The sequence below is a fragment of the Wyeomyia smithii genome, chromosome 3 (genome assembly GCF_029784165.1).
Source record: "Wyeomyia smithii strain HCP4-BCI-WySm-NY-G18 chromosome 3, ASM2978416v1, whole genome shotgun sequence".
Lineage (NCBI taxonomy): Eukaryota > Metazoa > Arthropoda > Insecta > Diptera > Culicidae > Wyeomyia > Wyeomyia smithii.
The window spans coordinates 192,484,251-192,508,350 of record NC_073696.1 but is presented as its reverse complement, the minus strand read 5'-3'; the positions used below and the strand labels follow the sequence as shown (position 1 = coordinate 192,508,350).

At 36.2% G+C, this 24,100-nt stretch overlaps 2 protein-coding genes and 1 long non-coding RNA gene across 13 annotated transcripts; 1 reads left to right on the top strand and 2 right to left on the bottom strand.

Annotated features, from left to right (window-relative positions):
• Positions 1-34: 34 nt before the first annotated feature.
• On the bottom strand, positions 35-24,063 carry LOC129732872 (TBC1 domain family member whacked). Of its 11 annotated transcripts, none has more exons than XM_055694232.1 (5): positions 19,339-19,477; positions 19,136-19,229; positions 3,142-3,509; positions 2,716-3,080; positions 35-2,218 (listed from the first exon to the last, which is right to left on the bottom strand). In XM_055694232.1, the coding sequence occupies exons 3-5, from the start codon at positions 3,406-3,408 to the stop codon at positions 1,756-1,758; spliced, it is 1,095 nt and encodes a 364-aa protein (XP_055550207.1). In that variant the 5' UTR covers positions 3,409-3,509; positions 19,136-19,229; positions 19,339-19,477; the 3' UTR covers positions 35-1,755. The 11 variants fall into 11 exon arrangements, with proteins under 11 accessions (XP_055550207.1, XP_055550201.1, XP_055550208.1 ...); XM_055694226.1 differs by lacking the exon at positions 19,136-19,229 and adding an exon at positions 18,799-19,001 and having other exon boundaries at positions 19,339-19,469; XM_055694233.1 differs by lacking the exon at positions 19,136-19,229 and adding an exon at positions 18,896-19,001 and having other exon boundaries at positions 19,339-19,469.
• LOC129732873 (uncharacterized) lies at positions 20,867-21,607 on the top strand. Its single transcript, XR_008729370.1, has 3 exons — positions 20,867-21,095; positions 21,167-21,398; positions 21,467-21,607. It is a non-coding gene; the product is annotated as an uncharacterized LOC129732873 (long non-coding RNA).
• Positions 22,191-23,836, bottom strand: LOC129732869 (short-chain specific acyl-CoA dehydrogenase, mitochondrial-like). The gene is made up of 2 exons (XM_055694222.1): positions 23,575-23,836; positions 22,191-23,512 (listed from the first exon to the last, which is right to left on the bottom strand). The coding sequence occupies exons 1-2, from the start codon at positions 23,603-23,605 to the stop codon at positions 22,326-22,328; spliced, it is 1,218 nt and encodes a 405-aa protein (XP_055550197.1). The 5' UTR covers positions 23,606-23,836; the 3' UTR covers positions 22,191-22,325.
• Positions 24,064-24,100: the final 37 nt, after the last annotated feature.

The following is a 24,100-nucleotide window of genomic DNA, read 5'->3' as shown; positions in this document are numbered from 1 at the left end:
GCTTTAGAATACCAATAATGAAAGCAAACGCATGTTGTATATTTGTTCACACAAAGTTTATTTTCATATAGATATGTTTCTCTAGGTTAATAAATAATCGAAATTGTAGGTACAATATATAAATGGTGTATAACATTAAAGTATCGATCAACAGTACTGCATTGAATTTCTCGTACGTTGCTTTTTTTTTCTACACACTAAAACAATAGCGGATTGATAACATGCATAACATTGTTATTACTCGCACGATTTGAACTACTTTTCCTCTATGAGACAAAATGGAATATAAAAAATATAAACCTACAGTATAATGAAAAAATTTGGTGTCGGGTTTATTTTCGACGGAAACAAAATTGCACACAACAAATGTTATATTTTTTCCATTCACTATAACGTTGAACTGGTCTTGACTTATTCTGATAAGATGATTTTTTTAGTTCGGTTTCTCTGGGATCAACTCGGGCAGCAACTAATTTGAAGAGAAATTTCTGTTATTACAATTCTACTTTAGAGACCAATTTCGTCGGTTGGTCAACATAGGACTAACCACGTAAGCAACAATCGGAACGGTAATGTAACTAGTAGCTGTTTTTTAAATTATTTTTTGTTTTATTTTTTTTTTATACAATACGCAAATCAATTAAGCAGTAATGTAAATTCTAGTAATAAAGATCCAAAATTTTGTTGTTCCACACAGTGGCAACTGCTTGTGCTAGATAATCATGGTTTTCTCGTTTAACATTCTGTCTATTCACATCATGCTCCCGCCTCGCTAGAAGTTGTTTTACCCAGGTATCGATATTGCATTGAACCTAAGCGAATTAATATGGGTTAATTAGTTGTTTTTACACGTTAATATTAATAAAAGAGTCTCGGAATGGAACTGTGAACTAATGAAATATGAAATGTACGCACTTATCTAACATTTCGAGTGCATATTTCGCAAACATTACTTACAGTGGAAATAGTTTTATGTAATATACTTTTTTTTCGGATTGCTCTCTTTCTCGGTACGGTTGATGAAGTGTTAAAAGTTGTACTGTTTTATTTATCATACTAGATGCTGCCATGTTTAACTATACGCTAACTACGGTTCTGCATCAGTAGAGTTCGATTGTTTGATTAGTTCTTTTATTACTTATAAATAGATCTGTCTATTGGTAGGAGTGTTTGCCTTTAGAATGCGATCATGTCATCGCGCAGGAATAACTCTGCTGCATTTTAGAATGACTTCGTCATTTACACTAAAAGTTAGCTCGATCGCCATATTTTGTTCGATTATTTCGTTTTCAATTAATTGATCAGCATCTTTTACACGTCACTTAAAAATAGCGTTGTAAACTCGTATCTTATCTATTGCCCTTTACATAGTGCATTTTTGATGGATCTTTGATGAGAGAACAAATTTATCGTAACGAATGGGAGAAATTCAAACGGTATTGAGAAACCCTCTAATTGAATTCGCTTGTCAGTTTTAGCTTATTGCAATTTTGAGTTAAATGCTTATTTTTTAATTCTACGATAAATATTTCTGCAAATGTACCTAGTTATTATACTTGAAGTGACAAGATTTAGAATCAAGATGACATAACTAAATTCGTGTGTTTTCCAAACTATACTGTGTTACAACATGTAAATAAACGATCTGATGCGATCCTTCAACCGTGAGAAGACTAGAGTTAAGGACTGCTTTTATCATCGACCATGGGCATCGGTTGAAGTGGTATTCAACAAATTTCCCGTTGCTGCCCGGTTCTATGACACTTTAGCCTTCCGGTGCAGCATTTCTTGCTTTTTGTGCTCATGAATGAAATCTTCCACGGTAATATTCAGTCGAAAAATATGGTGCATGATGAAGTCCGCCTCAATGTATTTTTTCGGTGGCGAGCGGAGCACCGCTAGCGTCTCACACAGCCCGTTAGCCTGCTTGCGAACCTTGTGCGAATTGAGGCTAGCGCCAAGAATCACCAGCGCTACTTTGAAGAGTGTTTTGATGCCCTCACACAGAAAACAATCCCATACCCGCAGCAGTGTGTCCCAGGGTAATGTCCGTGTCATGGCACATAGAAACCAGTCCGTCATGTACAGCAATGGATCAACCTTATGCTTCTGAAGATGCCGATATACCGATGGTGAGGTTTTTTTCAACAAACCGTTTAACATTCCGGCATCGCGTTGTAGCATTTCCATGCCTGGGGTAAAGTAGTCTCTAAGATATCTGAAATAAAACGGATTGTAAGTGCTTCGAAAGTCAACAGTAACATCAGTATTATTGTACACTGGTCTACGAACAACATTATTCTTTTTTCAGAAGACGTCATATAGACGTCGTTAGTATAGCTAAATTATCTGGAAGGTGAATCACCTTGCTACCAGTTTTGTTCTACTGTAAGAAGACGGTGTTTACCGCGCCAATGACAAATCGAGGGTTGATAATTGGTCAGCCAAAGTAATTCTTTCCGACGCTTTGCGGTTATACGCGAACTGGTAAATTGCTTCCTTGTGTAGAACAAACAATGGTGCCTCAATCAAGTCACGTTCTGCCGCGGTAATCTTTGTATATAACACCATAAACAGATACAAGCAGCCAATGTTGTAAGGTATATGTAAAAGTGCTAATAACAAGTCTGTAATTTTCTGCTGGTATAGACTTACTATACAAATAAGACTTTTTTTGAAAATAAGATGATTTGCAAATAATAAAAAAATACTCACTTATCACAAATCGTGACAAAGCACCAAAAAGCTTGCTCACTCGGCAAATGCATCAGTAGGAAAGCGGCAATAGGAGCCTGTGCCTGGCAGTAACCTACTTTGGGATTGTGTATCGAGTATGCTTTTAGTACGTTGAACAATTCCCTCTGGCCAGGTTTCTCCTCGTCGATGAACATTTCGTGGTGTGGGAATTGTCGGTGCTGATCCTTTTTTATTTCTTCTATGATCTGAGGATTACCCGGTTGCTGAAGCAGCTCTTCATACCTATTGGGATGTTGTCTATGCATCTCAAAGGCACCGGTGAGATAGAACCATGCCCTGGGACGCACAGCTTGAGGAATACCCTTGCGACATCGCTCGCGGAGCTAAAAATGATAACGTGCATATTGTAAAGCAACGTCGTCAACAATCTTACCCGATTCTTACCTTCTTGTAATTTTTGCTCATATATTCCTGCCAGTGATTGATCATATGCAACCATTTCTTTTCCCGAGCTACAATCTGCTCCCTGGTGAGTGTTTCTTTGGCTGGTTTCTCGGAGAACTGACTGCCGCCATAGAAGCCATGCCGATCGGGACACGTTGAGAAGGCACTGGTGGTCGAACAGAGGGAAATCGAGTCGGCATTTTTACTAGACTGCCGATGTAATGACACGGAGTTTGATGTGTTCGTAGAGGTCGGTGAGGTGGCCATCTTGGGGTGAGGTAACACCCCACAGAAACAAATGCGCTACCTTATTTATGATGAAGATGACCGGAATGTCCCGGTGACTGTGTCGAGATTCTGTCACAGTTCTGGAAATAGTTTTAAAAAAATCATTTGAAATACGAAAACATGAGGATATTCTGCGATGAGCATTCCATGTTTTCAAATTCTTCAAAAAGGACAAACTATGATATGTTAATAGAGAGCGATGACAATATTACTCCGATTCGACTCAACGTAGTTTTACCAGCCAAGTCATTAAAGACAAACGTCCAGTTTTGGACTAAGAAACTATTCAACTTTATTCAATAACTTGTTTCACTTTACTATTATCACTGAAACTCCAGCCATAGAAAATTATTTCTAAAACTCCTACTATGAAGAAATAGAAGGTAGTGAAAGCACTTAAATCAAATCATTACATGGATTGTAGATCCTCTCACTGAGGACATACGGCTGCAATAATGTTTGTTGTGGTTACATTGATACGAGAAACTGAAATATTTTCAATGGATATACTGCAAAATTTACTTGCATTTCGATAAAAATCATTTGATTTAATGAAAAACTTATCAATCTTTGCATTTTCTCAGAATAACTCTACTGCTTTTTTCCTCTATATACGTCGAATATGATTCAATTTGTTCCAAGTAAATTTTTTTCGTCCGTTTGAACGATGATAGTAGTAATTCGTTCGAATTCCAATTTGGAGTATCAGTTCTACTATCGTCAGGTTTGTCCTGTTATAGCCTGCGTGGCTAATAAAGTCATAGAGAAGATGCTTTACGTTTATTATTTTCTTCGTTGTACTGGCGCAGATAGGAAAAGCAAAAATGCTTCAACAATATGATTGAAAATATCATTTATGTATGCCTAAATATGTTGAGTTGCTAATGAACAAAGTGTCATTATTTGGCTGTGAGAACTGAAATCAGAGATTTTTTGAATGTTTTCTCTTTGAGATTACGACTAAGTAGCGATGTACTCTATCGCTGTTTCTAGTGCAACAGCCTGGTTCATCAGTACCGAATTCATGATCACAAGGACTTTTACATGCGAGATAACAGACTCCCGTTAAAGTTTATCTTTATTTACTTTGCTTGTTCCATTGCATCTGGTCTATTTTACTTATCATCAACACGCTGTGTACGTAACAACCGATTTGGTCATACTGTTGTTTTACTAGTAGAGCAACTCCATAAAAATATCCCAGTTTTAGTATTATTTTTCAAATGTCATTTTTCAATTGGAAGAAATGTTGCAACTAAAAATGTCTGAGAAAAAGAAAAAAAAATCCAAATAGCACATTTTTTTAAATCTATTTTCAAGCCCTCTTGTTTGAGGTCTAAGAGCTTTCGAATGATTTACGTTTAGTGTTATAAATCTTTTAGATTGGGAACACTTTTTACATCCAATCAATTGATTATCACCTTTTGTTCCTCCCAGCGTTTATACTTATTTTTCACTGCACAATTTGATATACCACAGAAAGATTATGGGTCGAAAAACTGTGAGTTAGGATCCTTGTTCAGCAAGTTCGTCTCCCCTATCATTCACACCAATGCCACAAAGTCTTGGAACCCAATACAAATTCACTGAGTTCGTTTGACACAGCTGTCGCAATGTGAGAATACATTTCTAGACAATCTTGGATGTACATTTATAAGTACCAAGTGTTTTGAACGCTGCCTGACTGTCAAAGAAAATGCAAATATTTGCATGTCTGTATTCTCTAGTCAGACAAGCAGTCGCACATACAAGAATTGCAAAAATCTCCGCTTGAAACACTGTTGGCCAGTTTGAATCCAGAAGCTCCTCTTAGATTTCCTGATTTCATCGCTATATTCAGTTAAGGTTCGTTTATATTGAGCCCAATCTGAAGTACGTTTTTATTGAAAAGTTTCTAAACTATTTTTAAGCTTTTTGTTCCACCATCCCTACTTGATGACGACTGCTTGGCGGGACAACTATTATTCTATGCATTTATTACCTGCTCATTCAGCTGAATTGTCCTAGATTCCAGTTTTGAGTTTGTTTCAATTCTGCTACAGTTTGAAAGTAATTCATTTCCTAGATGTTCTGCACATTGATCACAGTTCGTTTTCTTAGGATCCTTATATGTAACAGACAATGATTTTGCACAGGTCCATTCAAACAAAATAAGCTTGTGATCCGACACATGCCAATTAGCAATTTTCTCAGAAATTGCTGGGCTGCATGCGTCAGATCCAAGCGATAGCGTTTGTAAACGTTGGTTTGTTACCTTCATTCCAAATATCTGTATTATGCGATGAGAGAAACTCTAATAGGCACTCACCACGACCATTGATACCCTCGCTCCCCCAAACTATATTGTGAGCGTTGGCGTCGCAGCCAATTTCAAATGTCCCGTCCGGTATATGGTCTATCGAGAGACTATCTCAATAACATTTTTTCAACCTTATTGGTAATGATTGATTTGAGATTTTCGTTTAAATTTTGGGATTAATTCATGTCCCACTCTTGTGTGGGACCCCAAACAAGGTACAGTCGAACCTCCATGAGTCGATGTTCTACGAGCCGATATTTTCCATTACTCGATAATTTCTTCAGTCCCTTCGATTTACTATATAAGCTCGCCTCCAATAGTCGATATTTCCCTTACGATGGTCCCGCTCGGTAACTATGCTCATTGTTTGGTTTCTATGAGTCGATATCGTTCTCATGTTCGGAAGACGTGAAAAATTGTGTTGAAGAATGAGAAATAAATTACCCGTACAGAAGATGGAGAAAACTGAGAAACGAAAACTGAATGTGTTAAGTATTTCCCACGGGATCAAGATAATCGAAGAGTTTGATTCAAGTCGTGGAAAAGTGACAGAAATAGCGAAGAAATTTCATGTCCCCCGAAGTACAGTTTCAACTATCCTAAAAACCGTGAAAAATGGCAAGCAAAATCTCAGAATGAAAACCTTCAGAGAAAAAGACCAGGAGCACTTGTCGATGATAGGCTAGACCGGGCTCTGTTGGTTTTCGTGAAACAAGCTAGACACGCCAACCTTTCTCTCTCATGACCAATAGTACGGGAAAAGGTTCGCCAATTAGCAGACAAACTCGCAGTTTCTGGTATCAAGGGTACTAGTGGTTGGCTGTACAAATTTTTTCATTCAAAAAATTATGCGGAGAAAGCGCTGCCGTAGATTCTACGATGGTTCAGAACTGGATGATCAACATTTTACCAGGGCTACTGTAGGGTTATGAGCCGAAAGACATTTATAACGCTGACGAAACTGGTTTATTCTACAAATGTCTCCTGGATAAAACGTTCGCGTTCGAATCCGAAACATTCATGGCGGAAAATATTCCAAACAAAGACTTACAGTCTTTGTGCAACAAATGCGGATGGTACTAACAAGTTGCCATTACTAGTGATCGGAAAGTCGAAAACCTCACTGTTTCAGGACTGTGAAATCATTACCGGTTCAGTACGAAGCCAACTCAAAAGCCTGGATGACTTCCATTCTGTTCGAAGAGTGGATCTTGAAGCTTGACAAAAGAATGAGTGACGAGAACAGGGAAATTTCAATATTTTTAGACAATTGCACGGCACATCCCAAAGCTGTTGAGGCAAAACTAAAATTAATCAAACTTGTATTTTTTCCACCAAATGCAACGTCCGTACTGCAGCCATTAGATTTAAGAATCATCAAAACTCTGAAACATTACTATAGATATGAGCTGGTGAAGAAAAGAGTCTTTTATATGGAAACAGAACAGGTATAACAACGAAATATTTCTTTAATTAAGTTTTCAATAAACTGCGCTTCTGCTAGGAGAAACCAGCCATTACCGTATTGGATGCCATTAAATTGATTTCCAAGGTTTGGATTTTTTTTTTATATAAGAGGGGGATTTGTTAAAAGCTTAGTGTATTTATGATGAATATTAGTAAATAATGAGTATGTGTGTCCAATCACAAATGGTGACTTCTCAACACTGTTAGAAATTTGTAATTTTAATTGTTAGGATTTGTTTGCTTTCGCAATTAGGACTTATCATTCGTAGGGATTAAAACCTACTTGTCAGAAAAAAGGAAGTAAATTTATAACTAACTTAATTGCTAACTTATTGGCTTATCGTAGCAATAGAGGATTGCAACGATTTTTGTCGAAAATTGGTAATAATTTTATTTGACATAGCTTCTAATGGTTCAACACCAGTAAGTATGTAATTCGAGTGTACCAAACCAAGGAGGACGCTTCAAAATCATTTTCAGAATTTTATTTTGAATCCTTTGGAGCGTTTTCTTCCTTGTTGAACAGCAACTTGACCAGATCGGTACAGCATAAAGCATTGCTGGTCTAAAAATTTGTTTGTAAATCAAAAGTTTGTTCTTTAAACAAAGTTTAGAATTCCTGTTAATGAGAGGATATAAACATCTCGTATATTTGATGCACTTGGCTTGTATACTCTCAATGTGCTCTTTGAAAATAAGTTTTTTATCGTAAATTAGTCCCAAGTACTTAACCTTGTCAGACCAACTTAAAATAACCCCATTCATCTTGACAACGTGATCATTGTTTGGCTTGAGGAAAGAAGCCCTAGTCTTATGAGGGAAAATTATCATTTTTAGTTTTAGAAGCATTGGGAGAGATTTTCCACTTTTGCAAGTAGGAAGAAAAAATATCTAAACTTTTCTGCAATCGACTGCATATGACACGAAGGCTTTTTCCTTTTACGGAAATGCTTGTGTCATCGCAGAACAATGACTTTGTGCACCCTGGAGGCAAATCAGGAAGATCTGAAGTGAATATGTTGTACAGGACTGGACCCAAGACTGAACCTTGAGGTACACCTGCTCTGACAGGAAATCTATCAGATTTTGAATTCTGATAGACAACCTGAAGGGTTCGATCAGTAAGATAATTTTTCAAAATTTTGATTAGGAAAATTGGAAAATTAAATGTTTGCAATTTCGCAATCAAACCTTTATGCCAAACACTGTCGAATGCTTTTTCTATGTCTAAAAGAGCAGCTCCAGTGGAATAACCTTCAGATTTGTTAGCTCGTATCATATTAGTAACTCTGAGCAATTGATGAGTTGTGGAATGCCCATGGCGAAATCCAAACTGTTCATTTGCAAAAATTGAATTTTCGTTGATGTGTGACATCATTCTGTTAAGAATAATTCTCTCAAACAGTTTACTTATTGAAGAAAGCAAACTGATTGGTCGATAACTTGAAACTTCAGCTGGGTTCTTATCCGGTTTTATAATTGGAGTAATTTTTGCATTTTTCCATAATTTGGGAAAATATGCAATTTTGAAGCAGCAATTGAAAATTTTCACTAAAAATTCCATTGTGCTCTCAGGGAGATGTTTGATTAGTATATTAAAAATTCCATCGTCACCAGGTGCTTTCATATTTATGAAATTTTTAATAATTGATTTAATCTCATTCAAGTTAGTTTCAATTATTTCTGCAGGTAAAAAATTCTGGGAAGAAATTCAATCAAATTGACGTGTGACTTCATTTTCAATAGGACTCACAAAATTCAAATTTGAGTTATGAACACTGAGTTATGAAAAGCATGTAGGACTATTCGGAGACAAAATAGAATAATATCCTGAAGAACAATCATTGAACAAAATTTTGCCGTTTGAATTACTTTGAGAATTATTCCATGATCGATGTTTAGCGTTAAAATCGCCGATTATAAAAAATTTTGAACGATTCCTGGTGAGTTTTTTTTTAAATTACCTTTAAAATAATTTTTCTGCTCGCGTGTGCATTGGAATGGTAAATATGCAGCGGCAATAAATAAAATCCCAAGTTCAGTTTGAACTTCAATTCCCAAAGTTTCAATAACTTTCGTCTCAAGATGGGGAAGAGCACGATGTTTGATTCGGTGATGAATAACAATTGCAACTCCACCGCCGGAACCTTGAATCCTATCATATCTATGAACCACGTAATTGGGATCATATTTTAATTTTATGTTAGGTTTCAAAAATGTTTCAGTAATAATTGCAATGTGCACATTATTTACTGTTCAAAAATTAAAAAGCTCATTCTCATTGGCCTTCAATGAGCGAGCATTCCAATTTAATATTTTAATTGTTTTATTTAAAATCATTGCTTAATTTTAAATTAGAAACAATTTTATTAGTAAAATTTGTGTCTATTTGAATGGCTTCAAACATTTATTTTGCCTGCAACATGGCGTTCATAAGATCGAACATTGCCTGTTGCAAAAAAGAAAGTTTACCTGCCGTAATAGGTCCCAGGCAGTTGACATTAGAAAAAACATTTTCGGCAGCAATATTAGCTTTAGTAATAGGTGTACAATTATTTTCTAGCGTGTTTTGCTTACCCATATTAACGGTCATTTTCGAACTACCAACACTAGGCGGTATAATGTTCGAACTACCTGTAACCTGTGCATAAGTTAAACGGGTATGCAAAGGAGTAGGTAAACTATGCGTCACTGGTACGCTTGGAGAATTTTGTTTTGAAGTTGGTTTTAATTGAGAAATTGAATTTTGTTTACCTTGCCTTGCCTTAACAATTGCTAAACGGACTGGGCATTGATAAAAATTTGACATATGGTTGCCGTTACAATTCGCACAGCGAAAATTTTTACTCTCTTTCACAGGACATGTGTCCTTTTTGTGAGAAGAGTCTCCACAAATGAGGCATTTTTGGTCCATGTTACAGAATTTTGAACCATGGCCATAACGTTGGCAAATACGGCATTGGGTGATATGCTTTTCACGTCCGCCAAACTTTTCTAAAATTTCCCACTTTACACGCACATTATACAAAGCATGTGCTTTTTCAAAAAATTTCAAGTTGTTAACCTCATTGCGGTTAAAATGAATTAAATAATTAACAAGGGAAATTCCAGTTCTCTGACTGTTATCGCCTCGTGATTTTTGTTTCATTAGAATTACTTGGGTAGGGGCTATGCCAAGTTATTCTGTTAAAGTAGCCAAGGTTTGGATCGTTAATGTGTAGGCAGGAACTATCCAGAATTGTTTTCGAGAGGCTGGTTTCGTTTTGAACGAGGAAGATGACATTCCAACTTGTTGGAAGAGAAATCATCAGGGTTCAACAAGATGCAGTACTACCGGAAGATGAGCTCTTTTCGGTAGAGCCAGTAGTGTCGATTAGCGAATATTATGATGTAGACAGTAACGTAATTTGTAGCGATCTAATGTCTGATTCGGACATTCTGGAATACGTCACTGCTGAGAAATCGAAAGAAAATGGGGAAAAGGAGCTTCAAGATACTTTTCCAAACTCATCGTCAAACACATGCAACGACATGAAAGTTGCGAAAGAGCCGTCTTTTGAAATGAAGACGGAGGATGTGAAAATGAATTTAAGGACCCTGCAATCAGTTTTTCACAACACAGACAGTGTTCCTATTGAAATATTTGAACATTTCTAAAAAGTTGAAAATTTTCTTTCCCGTGAATATAATTTCAACTGAAGTGATATTACATGAATGTAATATTTTTCAAAATCATCGCTACAAATTAAATTAAAAATATATTACTATGAAATATTGAACTCAATGTTTCTTGTTTCACTAAAAACTTTTGTAAAAACATATCCATTAGGAAACATTTGAATTAGTGTTTGTATTGAATATTACGTATTTTTTTTTTAATTTTTTTTTTGCTGAAAAATAAACCAGAAGATTCCTGAGTTAGAAACCCTGACTGAAAATTTATTGAAAAAGAGAACAGTTTTTACCACACTATGAAAAATATTTGTTTAAAAACAAACGCTACTTATTTCTATTCAGTTTTATTTTTTCGAAAAACACCCCTCAGTTGCGTTCGAAATCATTAGACTTAGGAGGATTAGGGGCATCATGAGCACACGGGGCGAAATGGGCACCTCTCTTTTAGACGAAACTACGCATTTTTTAATACTACATAGTATGTGGAACACTTTCGTAGTTACTACAGTATCTCTTTATGTTTTTGTTCTACATTTGTCTGTTTAAAATCTGGAAATATATTAAAAAATTCAACTTAGTTCCCGGATGTTGGAAAAATTATTATTATTGCGCACTACAAAATAAGCTTCCACGGTCGTTTAAATGGCTCAATCAAGTATGTAGACACATCAATATGAGGTATGGGTCGTACCCCAAATTGAACAATTCGATAGGGGCGAAATGGTCACCTTTAGGTGGGGTGAAATGAGCACACCTTGTCACATAAACTTACCTGAAATTCATCTCAGTAGACTTGTGAGTTTGTCTGTTTCCATAATCAGCGTTTGTTTACAGTGATGGTGCGAACACATTTTAGAAAATCTTTGAGACCGAATCGGTCAGAAAAAGGAACTGCAGACCACCATAAGGCGCGACGGGACATTTACCACACAAGCCGCCAAGTATCATAGCATCTCGCGACAAACGTTGGCCCATTAGTTGTACTTCTACACAGTTTAAAGATATGTTCTATAAGAGTGCTCATTATACCCCGTGGGTGCTCATTACGCTCCAGTAGGGTGCTCGTTGTGCCCTACAAATCGACTGATTGCTAGTTTTAGATGCATGAATCTAATTTGTGTTTTTCACCATTATACGATAAACTTTTCAATTTGTGAATAGTGTACCTTTAATTATAGATAGGTAATTCAAATTTTGCACTGAAGACAGCCTAAAATTTGTGTCGTTTTCCATGCTTAAACCAGCAACCAAGTTAGGGTGCTCATTATACCCCTATTCCCCCTAAATAGATACGCAACGAAAATTCAGTGTTTAGAATACATTTTGTATATTGTTGTTCGAAATCAAATTGTCCAAATGTCATTCAAAAGAAATATTCTCTAGACTTTGAAACTGCTAAACAAGTGAGTTTTTTATTGGGTATTAAAGACTTCAAAATTTCGGTTTTTCACGGGAAAAATTTGGTTGATTCTTGATATGTTGGGCCCTCAAAATGTGGGCGCCCTGCTCCCCCACTGTCTAAAATCGGCTCTGAAGTTAGCGATTGAATTAGTAAGATTACTTCCATTTTCCTAATTCTAATTGTTTGCTGATTATTTATTATAAAATATTTCAGTCAGAAACAAAACCTCCCCCAATAAATAAAAAAACTGCAAACTAGGATTCTTGTTTTAAAATTTCTAAGGAATAAACTGATTTTATACAGGCAGAGAACAAATTTAAATAGATAATGCCACTAAGACAAATCATTAACCATTAAAAAAAACAATGATGTTCATTCATCAGTGAATTTTCGAGATTGAGAAAAAGCAATCTAAATCACGGACTATCATGTACCAAAACGGGATCAGATAAACAGGGGTTTGGCGCGCTCACGTCACTCACCCTCAATACGGGTAGTGTTGTAGTAGGGATATGAATGCAAGCAAATATTTAAGACGAAAATAGGAAAGACCAACGTGAAAGATGAATTGTTTTCCTACTACCATTGGCGGTACCGCTTACTGTGTACGTACGTGCTGTTCAAATAAACGGATGCGTAGTTCAGTTAATGGTCAATTTGAAAACATTCGAAAAATTCAACTTTTGTTTATCGCGTGACATTAGCAGGATGCCAATGGAAATCGATTTTTCGAATTTTGTTTTATGGTAGAGCTCAAAAGTTTCGTCTTCTCGAAAAACAGTACTCATGCAAAAATCCAGTGCAATCGTGCAGCAATTTTCCCCAGAGCCAGGTAACCTACAGAGAGACAGACATTCGGTGCAACATTTCGTTGCATAATCTGAAAAAGTATATTTTCCCGACATTACTACAACGAAATAAAGAGCTGATTCTAGACAATGTGTTTTCAATGGAGAACAACGACGGCCGCATGGCAACGAACTAAGAAGGCAACAATAAAGAGAAGCGAAGTTTTCCTTTCTTGGTAACTACAAGCGACATGGGCAGATAAAAATTAAAAAGCTAACACTATTCAAAAATAATTAACTCTAGATCCCGAAGTTCAAATCTGCTCATTGTTCAAAACATGAAACTTTAAGGCTCCTTTGTAGAAAAAAATTTTTGAGTCCAAAAAAATTTTTGAGCTAAACAAAATTTGAAGATTCAACAATTTTTCCATACATTTTATTGGCACCCCAACAAAAGGAATGCAGAACCCTAATATTTAAAAGAAATCGAAGATCACAGGGGCGACTCGTCCATAGGTGCAACCTGTGCAATGCACATGGGGACGTCAGGCAAAAAAAGGAATCTAAAATCCAAATTCATGTTCTTATTTTCTTATTTTTCAGTTTTATTTTTAAATAGTAACAAAGGGAATTTGTTATTTCTTTGTTGGGAATTACTTGCTTTTTTTCGCGGATAAAATTGTAGTTACTTCCCTAAACTCTGATTTTCAGAGTTTCTAGTTGAACAGGTAGGTTCAACAGCCACGACTCGCCCCTGGAAGATCAAAAAGTGTTTTTAAAGTCTAATTGTATTTGATGAATCTACGTGTTCAATCACAAAAATGAGATTATTAGTCTGGTTTACGAATCTTATCGGTACCATCAATATTGATAATTTGCGTCCAGATGTAGAGTCTAGATATTATTACTATTAAAAGTCATTTTCAATCATTGATAATATGTTCAACCTTTCTCTTCTATGCGCAATCTGTTGCGCTTCATAAATTTTAGGCTTCGATATCTTCTTCTGTTGTTAAATAGCTTAGCAACTCGGAGCCGTTGCATGTTGAACTCGGTAGTAATTTACCGGTTTCAAGAACATTACGCCTTTCCACTAGCATTCAATACCTTCCAAGATACCATTTGCTCTTCTTCACGAGCTCGACTGTTTCCCATATGTTTGTACATTACAACTCAAGGTTGTTTAGATCTTTTGCCAATAAACCAATAATTTCCATCGTCGGATTTCCGCTATTCTCGTACATTCTTGATATAATTATTAGCACCGACATAAGCATAATATTAGAATTTTTTTTTGTGTTTTCAGGAAAGAATTTGTATAATCGATTTCAAAATCAAATTTCGAAAATCAAATATAAATAATAATAATCAAATAAAAAAAATAACGATAAAAAAATTTCATGACTATCCACGGAAGTTCAGAATCTCATGTAAGTAACTAGTATAAATTATCTACTATATATTACAGAGCACATGGAAACATCGAGTATCGGTGTGTTTTCTAAAAATAAATCTAGCATGTTCCAGAATTTACTTGTGCTAAACAAACCTTACTAACAGTTTTGTTGTAAAGTTGCAAATGCACCACTTCAGTGGTGTTCAGTTGTACTTTTATCGCAGAGGGGGCGTTCCGCAGCTGTTTTCGAAACACTATCACGTACGATGTAGCGAGTGTTGTGTAGTCATCAGGTTTTACATCCATTGATTTTTCTACAAATTTTGCGTAGAGCATTTGCTTACCCGCTGTCGGCTGCGGGGTGTGTGCTAGCCCAATACAGTAGCGCGCGTAGGTGAAAATTGAACAAATAGGAAATAAGTTTCCCAAGCATATTGCGTTGAACTGTGAATCGGAACAGACACTGATGCAAATTTCCCGTTGACCGTCTGCTTACTTCATTGATGGTTACTATACTACCATCGGACGCAGCCAGCCATCTGACCTGTTTTTTCGCTTTTCGTTCCGTCAGTTGGTTACTGCAATTTGCATTTTGTTTACCGCAATGTGTGGATGTATAGATTATGGAAAGATGCTGTATCTCACGCCCGCGTGCCCGAGTCACGAGCTGTCGGTGTTTTATGAGTTGAATAATCGGAACGCAAGTATCCGGTGTCTACGTGCATATAGACGAAGTTCTTACAGTTAGTTTATTTCTGTTTCCAATACATTCAAATGCGTTGAACTCTGATTTTCCGGGGTTTAATTTTTACTACTGGCATGCATTCGACGCGACGACTATCAAGATCGATACCTGCGTGCGATGCAAATGAAGCTAGTGTGTGTAAAACAAGTTTGCGGTACCTACTCATGACTTGAGAGCTCGGACAGCATCTCTTGTGGTCACAGTGGTATGTGCTTGGAAGCACTTTTTTTAGAGTATCGATAACCGTGTTAATGAAATCTTATATTTAAAAACGAATAACGCATTTTTCCCTGAAACAAAAACTAGCATATTTCAATAAACTTTCTGAACGGATAAGCGACCTGGTAAAGAAAAAAACTCCACTGTGAGGATCATTATATTTTAAAACAAGACCTCAATCCAAATTAACGAGACTTAATTTATAAGATTTTTTTTTTAAATGGGTATTCATGTCGAGCTCGTAAACAAATACCCAGCCGTAAAAATACTCACCTCCATTGACGAGTAATGGAAGATACACAGTTTACGGCTGGGTATTCGTATACGAGCTCGATGTGAAGACCCCTAAAGAGTCTGCTCTGCTAGCAACTAGAAATCTTAGCTAATCGAAAGTTAGCGTCGATCATAATCACCATATACTATACTTTCAAAATTCAAAATAGCAAGGGTATCTCGTCAGTCTATTGAATAAATATTCGTCACTACTCGAAGTTTGCTCGTTTTAGAATTTTTTTTCTAGAATTCGCACTCTGTTGTCTTCTTAAACCGCACATTCTGAATGGCTACTGTTGTTCACAGTCTGATGATGCTAAATTTAATAAAATATTTTGTTTCCGTTACTTTCGGTCCAACTCACAGGTCTCACGAAATCCTTTGTGATCTTTCTGATATTGCTCACTCAACTTCTCTAGAACTACTTGTTATACAACGAATAGATAAAGATTGATGGTTAAAAATCGGTTAACATAAGCACAATTGAATTTAGCCAATCCGTGGAGTTACTAGTAGGTTGTTTAACTTATTTGATACAGAGTTGCGAAAACCTGGAAAATCAGGGAATGTCAGGGATTTCATATTTTGATCAGGGAAATCAGGGAAAATTTTTCAACCGAAACGGGATTCTTTTTGAACACCACTAGCACCAAAACGATTTTATTTAGCGTAAAAGGCCAATGCGGGACCTTTACTGCTTGGTTTCATTTCCGATAAAAAAAAAACATTTTTCCCTGGAGTTCTAAGCTGCGTTCATTTATGTTGCACTTTTTTATGAATGCTGAAAAATATCAGAGAAATTAATGTTATATTTCAGGGAATATCAGGGAATTTAATTGTGAAAACTTTTTCGCCACCCTGTGATGCGTTAAATTAATAATATATTCCAAAAGATGTAATAAGCGTTACAATAACTTTTATGTGTACTAGGGAATCCACGAATATTGAAAATTGAAAAAAAATACTTGGTTGTCAAAGCATGCTAAAATAAGGCCGGACTTTTGTTGTTTTATATTTGTGCATTGGCGAAATAGCGTTGAACAAGTGCACAAGTTACCTCTTGACAGACGAAGGGATCAAAAAGTCAATTATCTTCGAGCAAGTTAGGTGGGCGACAATACGACGCCATGTGTCGTAATTAATTATAACGTCTTGATCGCGTGGAACACGGTTCTTCAATAACAAATATGAGCTACTGCGTTGAGATTATTATGTTTTGTGTGGCTTTTCGAGCACGTTCTAATGAAAATTATAAATTCATTTCCAGTCAAGACATAAACTATCTAAAAACGAACCGCGCTCTACTAATTTTCTCGAGTATCAAAACCGTAACAAATAAAAATTGTTTTATTTGAAAAACCAAATTCCACGATATTTGATTTTTAAATTACCCATGACAATAATTGTTAAAGAGAAATGTTTATGTCAGTTACGTGATCTGATTTTGACGTTTAAGAATTTTCTTCATTTAACCTTAAAAGACTGAATGTATAAAAATCGTTCAGGTGACAAAAGATGCAGGCAGGGGCGACTCGTGGCTTTTGAACCTGCCTGTTCAACTACAAATTCTGAAAATCGCAGTTTGAGGAAGTAATCTCAATCCTGTCCGCGTAAACACACAAGTCATTCTATTTGTTACTGTTTGAGAATGAAACTAAAAATCATTAAATTTGCGTGTGGAATAAATTTTTGTCAGGCGTACCCCGTGTACATTGATTGCACAGGTTGCACCTATGAACGAGTCGCCCCTGGATGCAGGTAACATGTATTTTAAATCAGACGGGTTGCTCTTAGAATCTCCTAAAATGCGGCTCAAAATTTCCTTCAGAAGTTCGACATAATTTTTGTAACAGTGCCTATTATGAAAATTGGATGATATTTATCCAAGCTCATATAAATCTTGGCTCGTTTCTCACTGTGGATTTGAGCAAAGTATTATATTTATTGCAACATCAAGAGTGTCTATCTCCTTCGTTTTGAATGTCATTCTCTTACTAATGTTTTCTAACATGATATTTCATCGCTGCTATAACATCTATGGAATCATTCCGTTTCCTTGACAGTTCTGCATTTTCTTATCACTCGACCAGCGATAACAAGTACAATATTTTCCATGCTCAAGCTGTTGGTTCATCTTGAAAGGATGACTCAATTAGTTCGTCATTGCAATTCATATCTAGTGTTGAAATTACTTCAAGGTATAATCCTACTAAGATTAAAATCAATAAACAACAATAATACTTGCAAAAACATGTTTGGTCGATTTTGTAGGTTTTTCTCTATGTTGCTTTCAGAGATTGTGATAACTTTGTTACGCTTAATTTTTTGTAACTTGCTGAACTTCATGAAACAATTACTTATTTCTCATTAAAAAAACAACTTTGACGTTTATATACTGGTCTGAAAATATTATCGAAAGTCAACAATTCGAACAGTTAGAAAAATGTTTCTGTTTATTGAAACAAATTATCCAATGGAAATCTTAAGATTTCGTTATTTTTTTAGATACGAAGGATAAATATTCAAAAGAAATTACGTTATGAAAATGGTTGCACTTTTATACCATTCTATGCGCGAGCGCCAGAAATAGATAACAGAAATTCATTCTGCAGAGTGATCGGTAACAACTTTCAACAAGTAATGTATTAGCAAGCACTAGTTTACGCGTGTTACAGACATGCATGACACATTTTTTAATGTAAAATATAACATGTTTACAACCTTCAAAGAGGGCCGATAGTACAAGTTGCAAAATAAAAAATAACAATAGGGGTCTTCACATCGAGCTCGTATACGAATACCCAGCCGTAAACTGTGTATCTTCCATTACTCGACAATGGAGGTGAGTATTTTTACGGCTGGGTATTTGTTTACGAGCTCGATGTGAAGACCCCTAATATTGGTGTGGTGACGCAACGATAAAGTCCAATTTTGTGGTAATATCCAACAACCTTTGCTGTTGGTTTTCCTTCCGTGGTTTCGAAGAACACTGTGCACCGTAGTAGTATAGACTCACTAAGGTGTGAACAAGCACACCTCAAGTTGCTATCAGTAATGCTATCATCCTTGTTGGTTTTCTGTTTGTGCTATCTTTTTGTCACATACCTCGCGTATCGAGTAATCGTACGCACACTTCCACGGCACTGAGGTTTAGCAACAAACAATTAATCTAAAAACTCCAATACACTCAATCTGCAACCACCTTTTAATTACCACGGCACTTTAGTGCTAGCTAGTGAACGCACATCTTTGACTTTCCATCCATTAATGTTACACACATTCGCACACTGCAATGAATTTCTGTGTAGCTGAAAGTTGGATTAATTTACATTTTTTTCTACACCACAACTTAAAGATCGAAATCGCTGTTCCAGATTTTCACTACAAATATTTTCGTGTTGAATGTAATACAGGTTGATAACAACGTAAATAAGAAAATCACCTTCTACTGCTTCACAGAAATTACGGTTGGATATGCACATGTGTACCGATACTGCAAGTATTTTTTCACTTATTTCGTTGAGGAATTCTCGCAGCTTCGAAAAATAAATGGCAATGTGTAATTCATAATGGAGAAGAAAACGTACTAATCAGGTTCATTTCTGAAACCACACTGTTTTTTATATTTAATTGCACTTGAGCTACCTATGAGCAACAATTAACACAATTCCGGGTAGCAGTAGATGATTTCGAAAGTTTTTTTTCTTTAACATTTTTTTTAAATGTAGCAAACATTACACGCACGACATTTGCTACATTGCGCTCCTCACAACCTCACAACATGACCGATAAAAACTGAACTGAAGCTCTCATTCGACGGAATTTTGATCGTGGGGGAGAGATGAAATAAACGAAACTCTTTAAACCTTGCATGTGTGCGTAACAGCAGTCACAGACAGTGTTGCCACATATTTCTCTGTGCTAAATATGTGTTATTAATGAACATTTAAAAATAAATAATTTGCAAAACTAAATTTGCATTAGGCAGCAGCATGACTGCCTGATCAGACCGGTTATAATGTTTGCAAGGTTGTGTCATTACTAAGTCGATATTATAAAAACCGGACATCAATGCGTTGGAAATGCAATGATTCGTTTTTTTTTAATCAATCGTGCGTTTTTTATCCACAAGTCTTGCTCATGCACGTTTTCTGCCATCTGCCATAGTGATTTTTTATAAGTAACATTACTTTCAAAGCACCGAAATCGTTTTCGAACTCTACACAGAAAAACATCTTATCTCTCAGATAAATTGTGTGGCAACACTGCTCACAGCCTGTCAGTTAAAGCCAAAGTACACTCACATTTCACAAGGCATGATATGATGATAACAGAGAGTAACTGTTGGTAATGTCCTAAGACAAGACGCGACAGCTGGCTTCTTATTTTTCTTTTCGTAACGGCCGTCATCCCAGTCGAATTTTTTTTGAACGTTCAATACCGTTGATGCCAGAATGATTTTTTTTAACAACCTCTGCAGGTCAATGAAAATAAAACAAATTAAAATTGCAATATATAGGCGAATAATACTCAATTTTTATTTATTATTTTATGTTCAATAAAGCATACTTCTACTATCAAATTTTTTCTTCCTAAGTTTCTTGGTACCCAATTTTTTTCTTCCTAAGTTTCTTGGACTTCAAACGAAAAAAGTAAAAAACGATTAATCAATGCATTTTTAAAGTTACAAAAGTGAAATATTGCGCACTTCCCACCAAAATGGACTGCACAGTTTAAAAGTGCAACAGCAAAAAAGTGTGCATCAAAGTGCTCATTAACACTTATGAATTCGTTTTTGCGACGGTACTACACCAATCCCGGAGTTACAAGATAAAAAGTGTAACACGAGTGTAGCTACACCGCAAAAACGAATTTACTGTCACCCAACATACTTTTTGACAGCTTGAATGAAAGCGTGTGCGGCAGTGCTGCCAAAATACATTATCAGAAAAAAAATTATAAAAAGTTAGTTACGGACATCTAATAAGTGTTACGCAATACATTCAATAAATTCCACTCTTGATTTAACATTCAAAAAAAAAAAAATAGTTAGAGTTTAAATCAATCATATTCCGAAGGAAGTATATTAGTGTTACTCAATCTTTTCTGGCAACAACAATGTACAGATTCAAACTGTGCTTGAACAAGTGAGCTGAAAATCCAGTATTCAAAGCAATAAGCAATACATAACTCGGTAATATCATGTACCTTGCATACTTTTGCATCATTATTTTTGAACAATTATAATAGCTAAATTATGACTCTACAGCATCACTGTTTTACAGTGAAAAGTAACCTCGTTGTGTTTTCTACGTGACGATTGCGTTATCGGATTCAGCCAATCAGCAGCCGGTTCAAATTGGTTGCATGTAACGGTGACCAGCTGTCGCGTCTTGTCTTAGGTAATGTCGAAAATAAAAATATTTTGAAGGCTGTTTGCACCCAATTGACACACCCAATTGACTATAAACAGGTGACTATAAACAGGTAAGGCCCAGGTTAAAAGGGCCTTTTTTGTTAACATTGATGACGTAGAAGTCCTAAACAATGTCTAGAAATCAAGGTTCATTTTTTCAAGCATTTTTCACAAGTTATGATAGTTTACGGCTGAAAAGCCTTCCTGCCTGTGCCAAAAAGAAAACAATGCGGAATACAACTTCAAATGGCATCAGCTTGTTTTTGGAGATCTCCGTCACAACGAAAAAGTACGTGTTTTTTGCCTATTTTTCGCTAGTAAACCAACAAATATCTTCTTCTTTCTCCCTATATATAGGGTAATCGCTCCTATATTCATCTCAGTACCTATATTTATCTCATCACGTCACGTCTCATTGGTTCGCACCTAGGCCGATGTTATACAGGGGCGATGCGGCGCGAACTGCGTCGAAACAGTTCGCGATGTGTTTTGACGCGCGTCAGTTTTAATTGTTGATTATTCCTCACCGTGACAAAAGACGCAGTTCGCGGGCTCATGTGTGTCAAATTATGCTTTTTTCATATTAATAAATGAATATATTTTAACCCTCTCTCTACCATGGTTACACCAAAGGTTTGGATGCAAAAAAACTTTTGAAATATATACCAATGTTATAAATATATTTTTGAACAATATACTGATTGTACAAGAACATATTTATGCGCTTCGTAAAGGATTGGTGAATATTTCGAAAGGCTTTTGCGTCCAACTTTATGGTGCTCTAGAGTAACCATGATAGAAAGAGAGAGTACAGTTTGATTCGGATTATAAAACGAGAAGTTTGTATAAAAAAGGTAAATTAATTTTTTATTGTTGTACCCTCGGTTGTGCCTTTGTTTTTTACCCTCACTTCAAGCTTACTTTAGCCTATCAAATTTGATTTAAAGCATGAGGAAAATCCGGTACAATATATTGAACAGTGTACAACTATGTATGATTAGTTATAATCAAAATAATGTTAATATATTGAAGATGAAAATTGAGGCAGTTTTCATACTGTTTTGCATATGCTGCATTGGAAAATCAAGTACAGCACGTGTTTAGCTTATTTCCATTTAGGTAAAAATATACTAAGTATACGGTTAGTGACGATAGCAATAAGTACCACAATATGCTGAAAATGCTACATTTTGATAGCTATTGAATTAGTATAATATCACGCGCCATACTCTTTCAGAATTTGCCCAGCAATAACCAGCCTTTGAATTTCCGAAGTTCCCTCATAGATTTCCGTTATTCTAGCTTCACGGTAATAACGTTCTGCAGGCATATCCGAAACATAGCCCATTCCCCCTAAGATCTGCATACATTGATGAGCGCAATAAGTCGCTGTTTCTGAGGCTGCTAATTTCGCTTGTGCAGCCTCTTTTGTAAAGGGCATACTGTTGTCTTTTAACCATGCAGCTCTCCAGGTCAGCAAGCGTGCTGATTCTAATTTTACCGACATATCAGCTAATTTCATTTGTATTGCCTGAAATTTGCTTATTGGTTGTCCAAACGCTTTTCGTTTACCAGCATAATTAACGGCACATTCCAAAGAGGCCTGAGCAATTCCCAGCGCTTGACCAGCCACACCAATGCGACCTGCGTCCAGTGACTGCATGGCAATTTTGAAACCGTATCCTTCCTTACCTAGTAAGTTTTCTCTTGGTATTTCACAATCCTCAAAAATTAGTTGACATGTAGAGGTGCCACGAATTCCGAGTTTTTCTTCTTTTTTTCCACGACTCAATCCCGGGGAGTTCATTGGAACTATAAACGCAGAAATGCCGTTGTGCTTGAGCTTTTTGTCCGTAGTAGCAAAAACGATTCCCGTTCCAGCTTCATAACCACCAGAAATCCAACACTTTGTTCCATTAAGAACCCAGTAATCACCTTTCAGTGTTGCGGTGGTAGATGCTGCTCCAGCATCCGAGCCATTTCCAGGTTCTGACAATGCGAAGCACCCAATCTGCTTACCATCAATGTAACCTGGAATAAATGTCTGCTTTTGTTCTTCAGTGCCGTATTTCTCTAGCACTCCTAAGTAGAGTGAATTATGAATTGACATTGTAACGCCAACAGAGGCAGAACCCCGTGAGATTTCTTCCATAGCGATGGCATATGCTAAGTAATCCAATCCTGATCCACCATACTTTTCACTTAGTACGATTGACATTAGTCCTAGGTTTCCCAGCTTAGCTAACTCTTTCGCCGGATAGTAATGTTCTCGGTCGATTTTTGCCGCTATCGGAAAAAGTTGACTATCTGCAAAATTGCGGCATGTTTTTTGCAGTATTTGGTGGGTTTCGGGTAGAGCACTTAAACTGGCAATCGATCTTAGGCCAGTACATGATGTTAATCCTTAAATGAAGATTTTTTTAAAATGTATACATTTTTTCGTTCCCTTACATGCCACCACTTACCGAGTCGTGAAATGTATCTAATACAGTACATAATTTGAAACTATGTATACTGCAAGAAAAAGCACTTTTCACATCGACAACTTCAAGTTGGAACTGCATAGAAATTCAGTACCACACGGTAATCTTTTTATTAGCTCTGAGTTGAACTGTGGTGACTTTGAATATGTTTATCATATATTATGAATCAAATGATTGCGATTATAGTATAGGCTGATCAACGAAAAAAGTATCAACCATACCGTCAACGGAATGTATTGAAACGTCAACAGAACGGAATGTCAAAATAATCGTTGATTTGTTGGAGGAAGTTGAATTTTAAATCTTGCTCGTACTTACATGAAATCCCGCCAAGAACAACAACTGAAGTAGGTTCAATTACGACTTTAAAAATTTTCTAGTTGAATAGAAAATATCGAATAATGTTTTGAGGCTTATCAGCCTGATGACAGATCCAGCACACTTTCTATTTTGTATTGTTGTGTTCAAGTGAATGTATGTGTTGAGAGCGTTGTGTGTGTAACGTAAC

Bases quoted from the DNA above. Each gene is read 5' to 3' on its own strand.
- LOC129732869 (XM_055694222.1), bottom strand. From the start codon at position 23,605: ATGTACTGTATTAGATACATTTCACGACTCG. The intron at 23,513-23,574 runs GTAAGTGGTGGC...TCTTCATTTAAG, and splicing joins TAGATACATTTCACGACTCG to GATTAACATCATGTACTGGC.
- LOC129732872 (XM_055694231.1), bottom strand. From the start codon at position 3,408: ATGGCCACCTCACCGACCTCTACGAACACATCAAACTCCGTGTCATTA. The intron at 3,081-3,141 runs GTAAGAATCGGG...TATCATTTTTAG, and splicing joins TGAGCAAAAATTACAAGAAG to CTCCGCGAGCGATGTCGCAA. The intron at 2,219-2,715 runs GTGAGTATTTTT...GTTTTATTTCAG, and splicing joins TTTGTCACGATTTGTGATAA to ATATCTTAGAGACTACTTTA.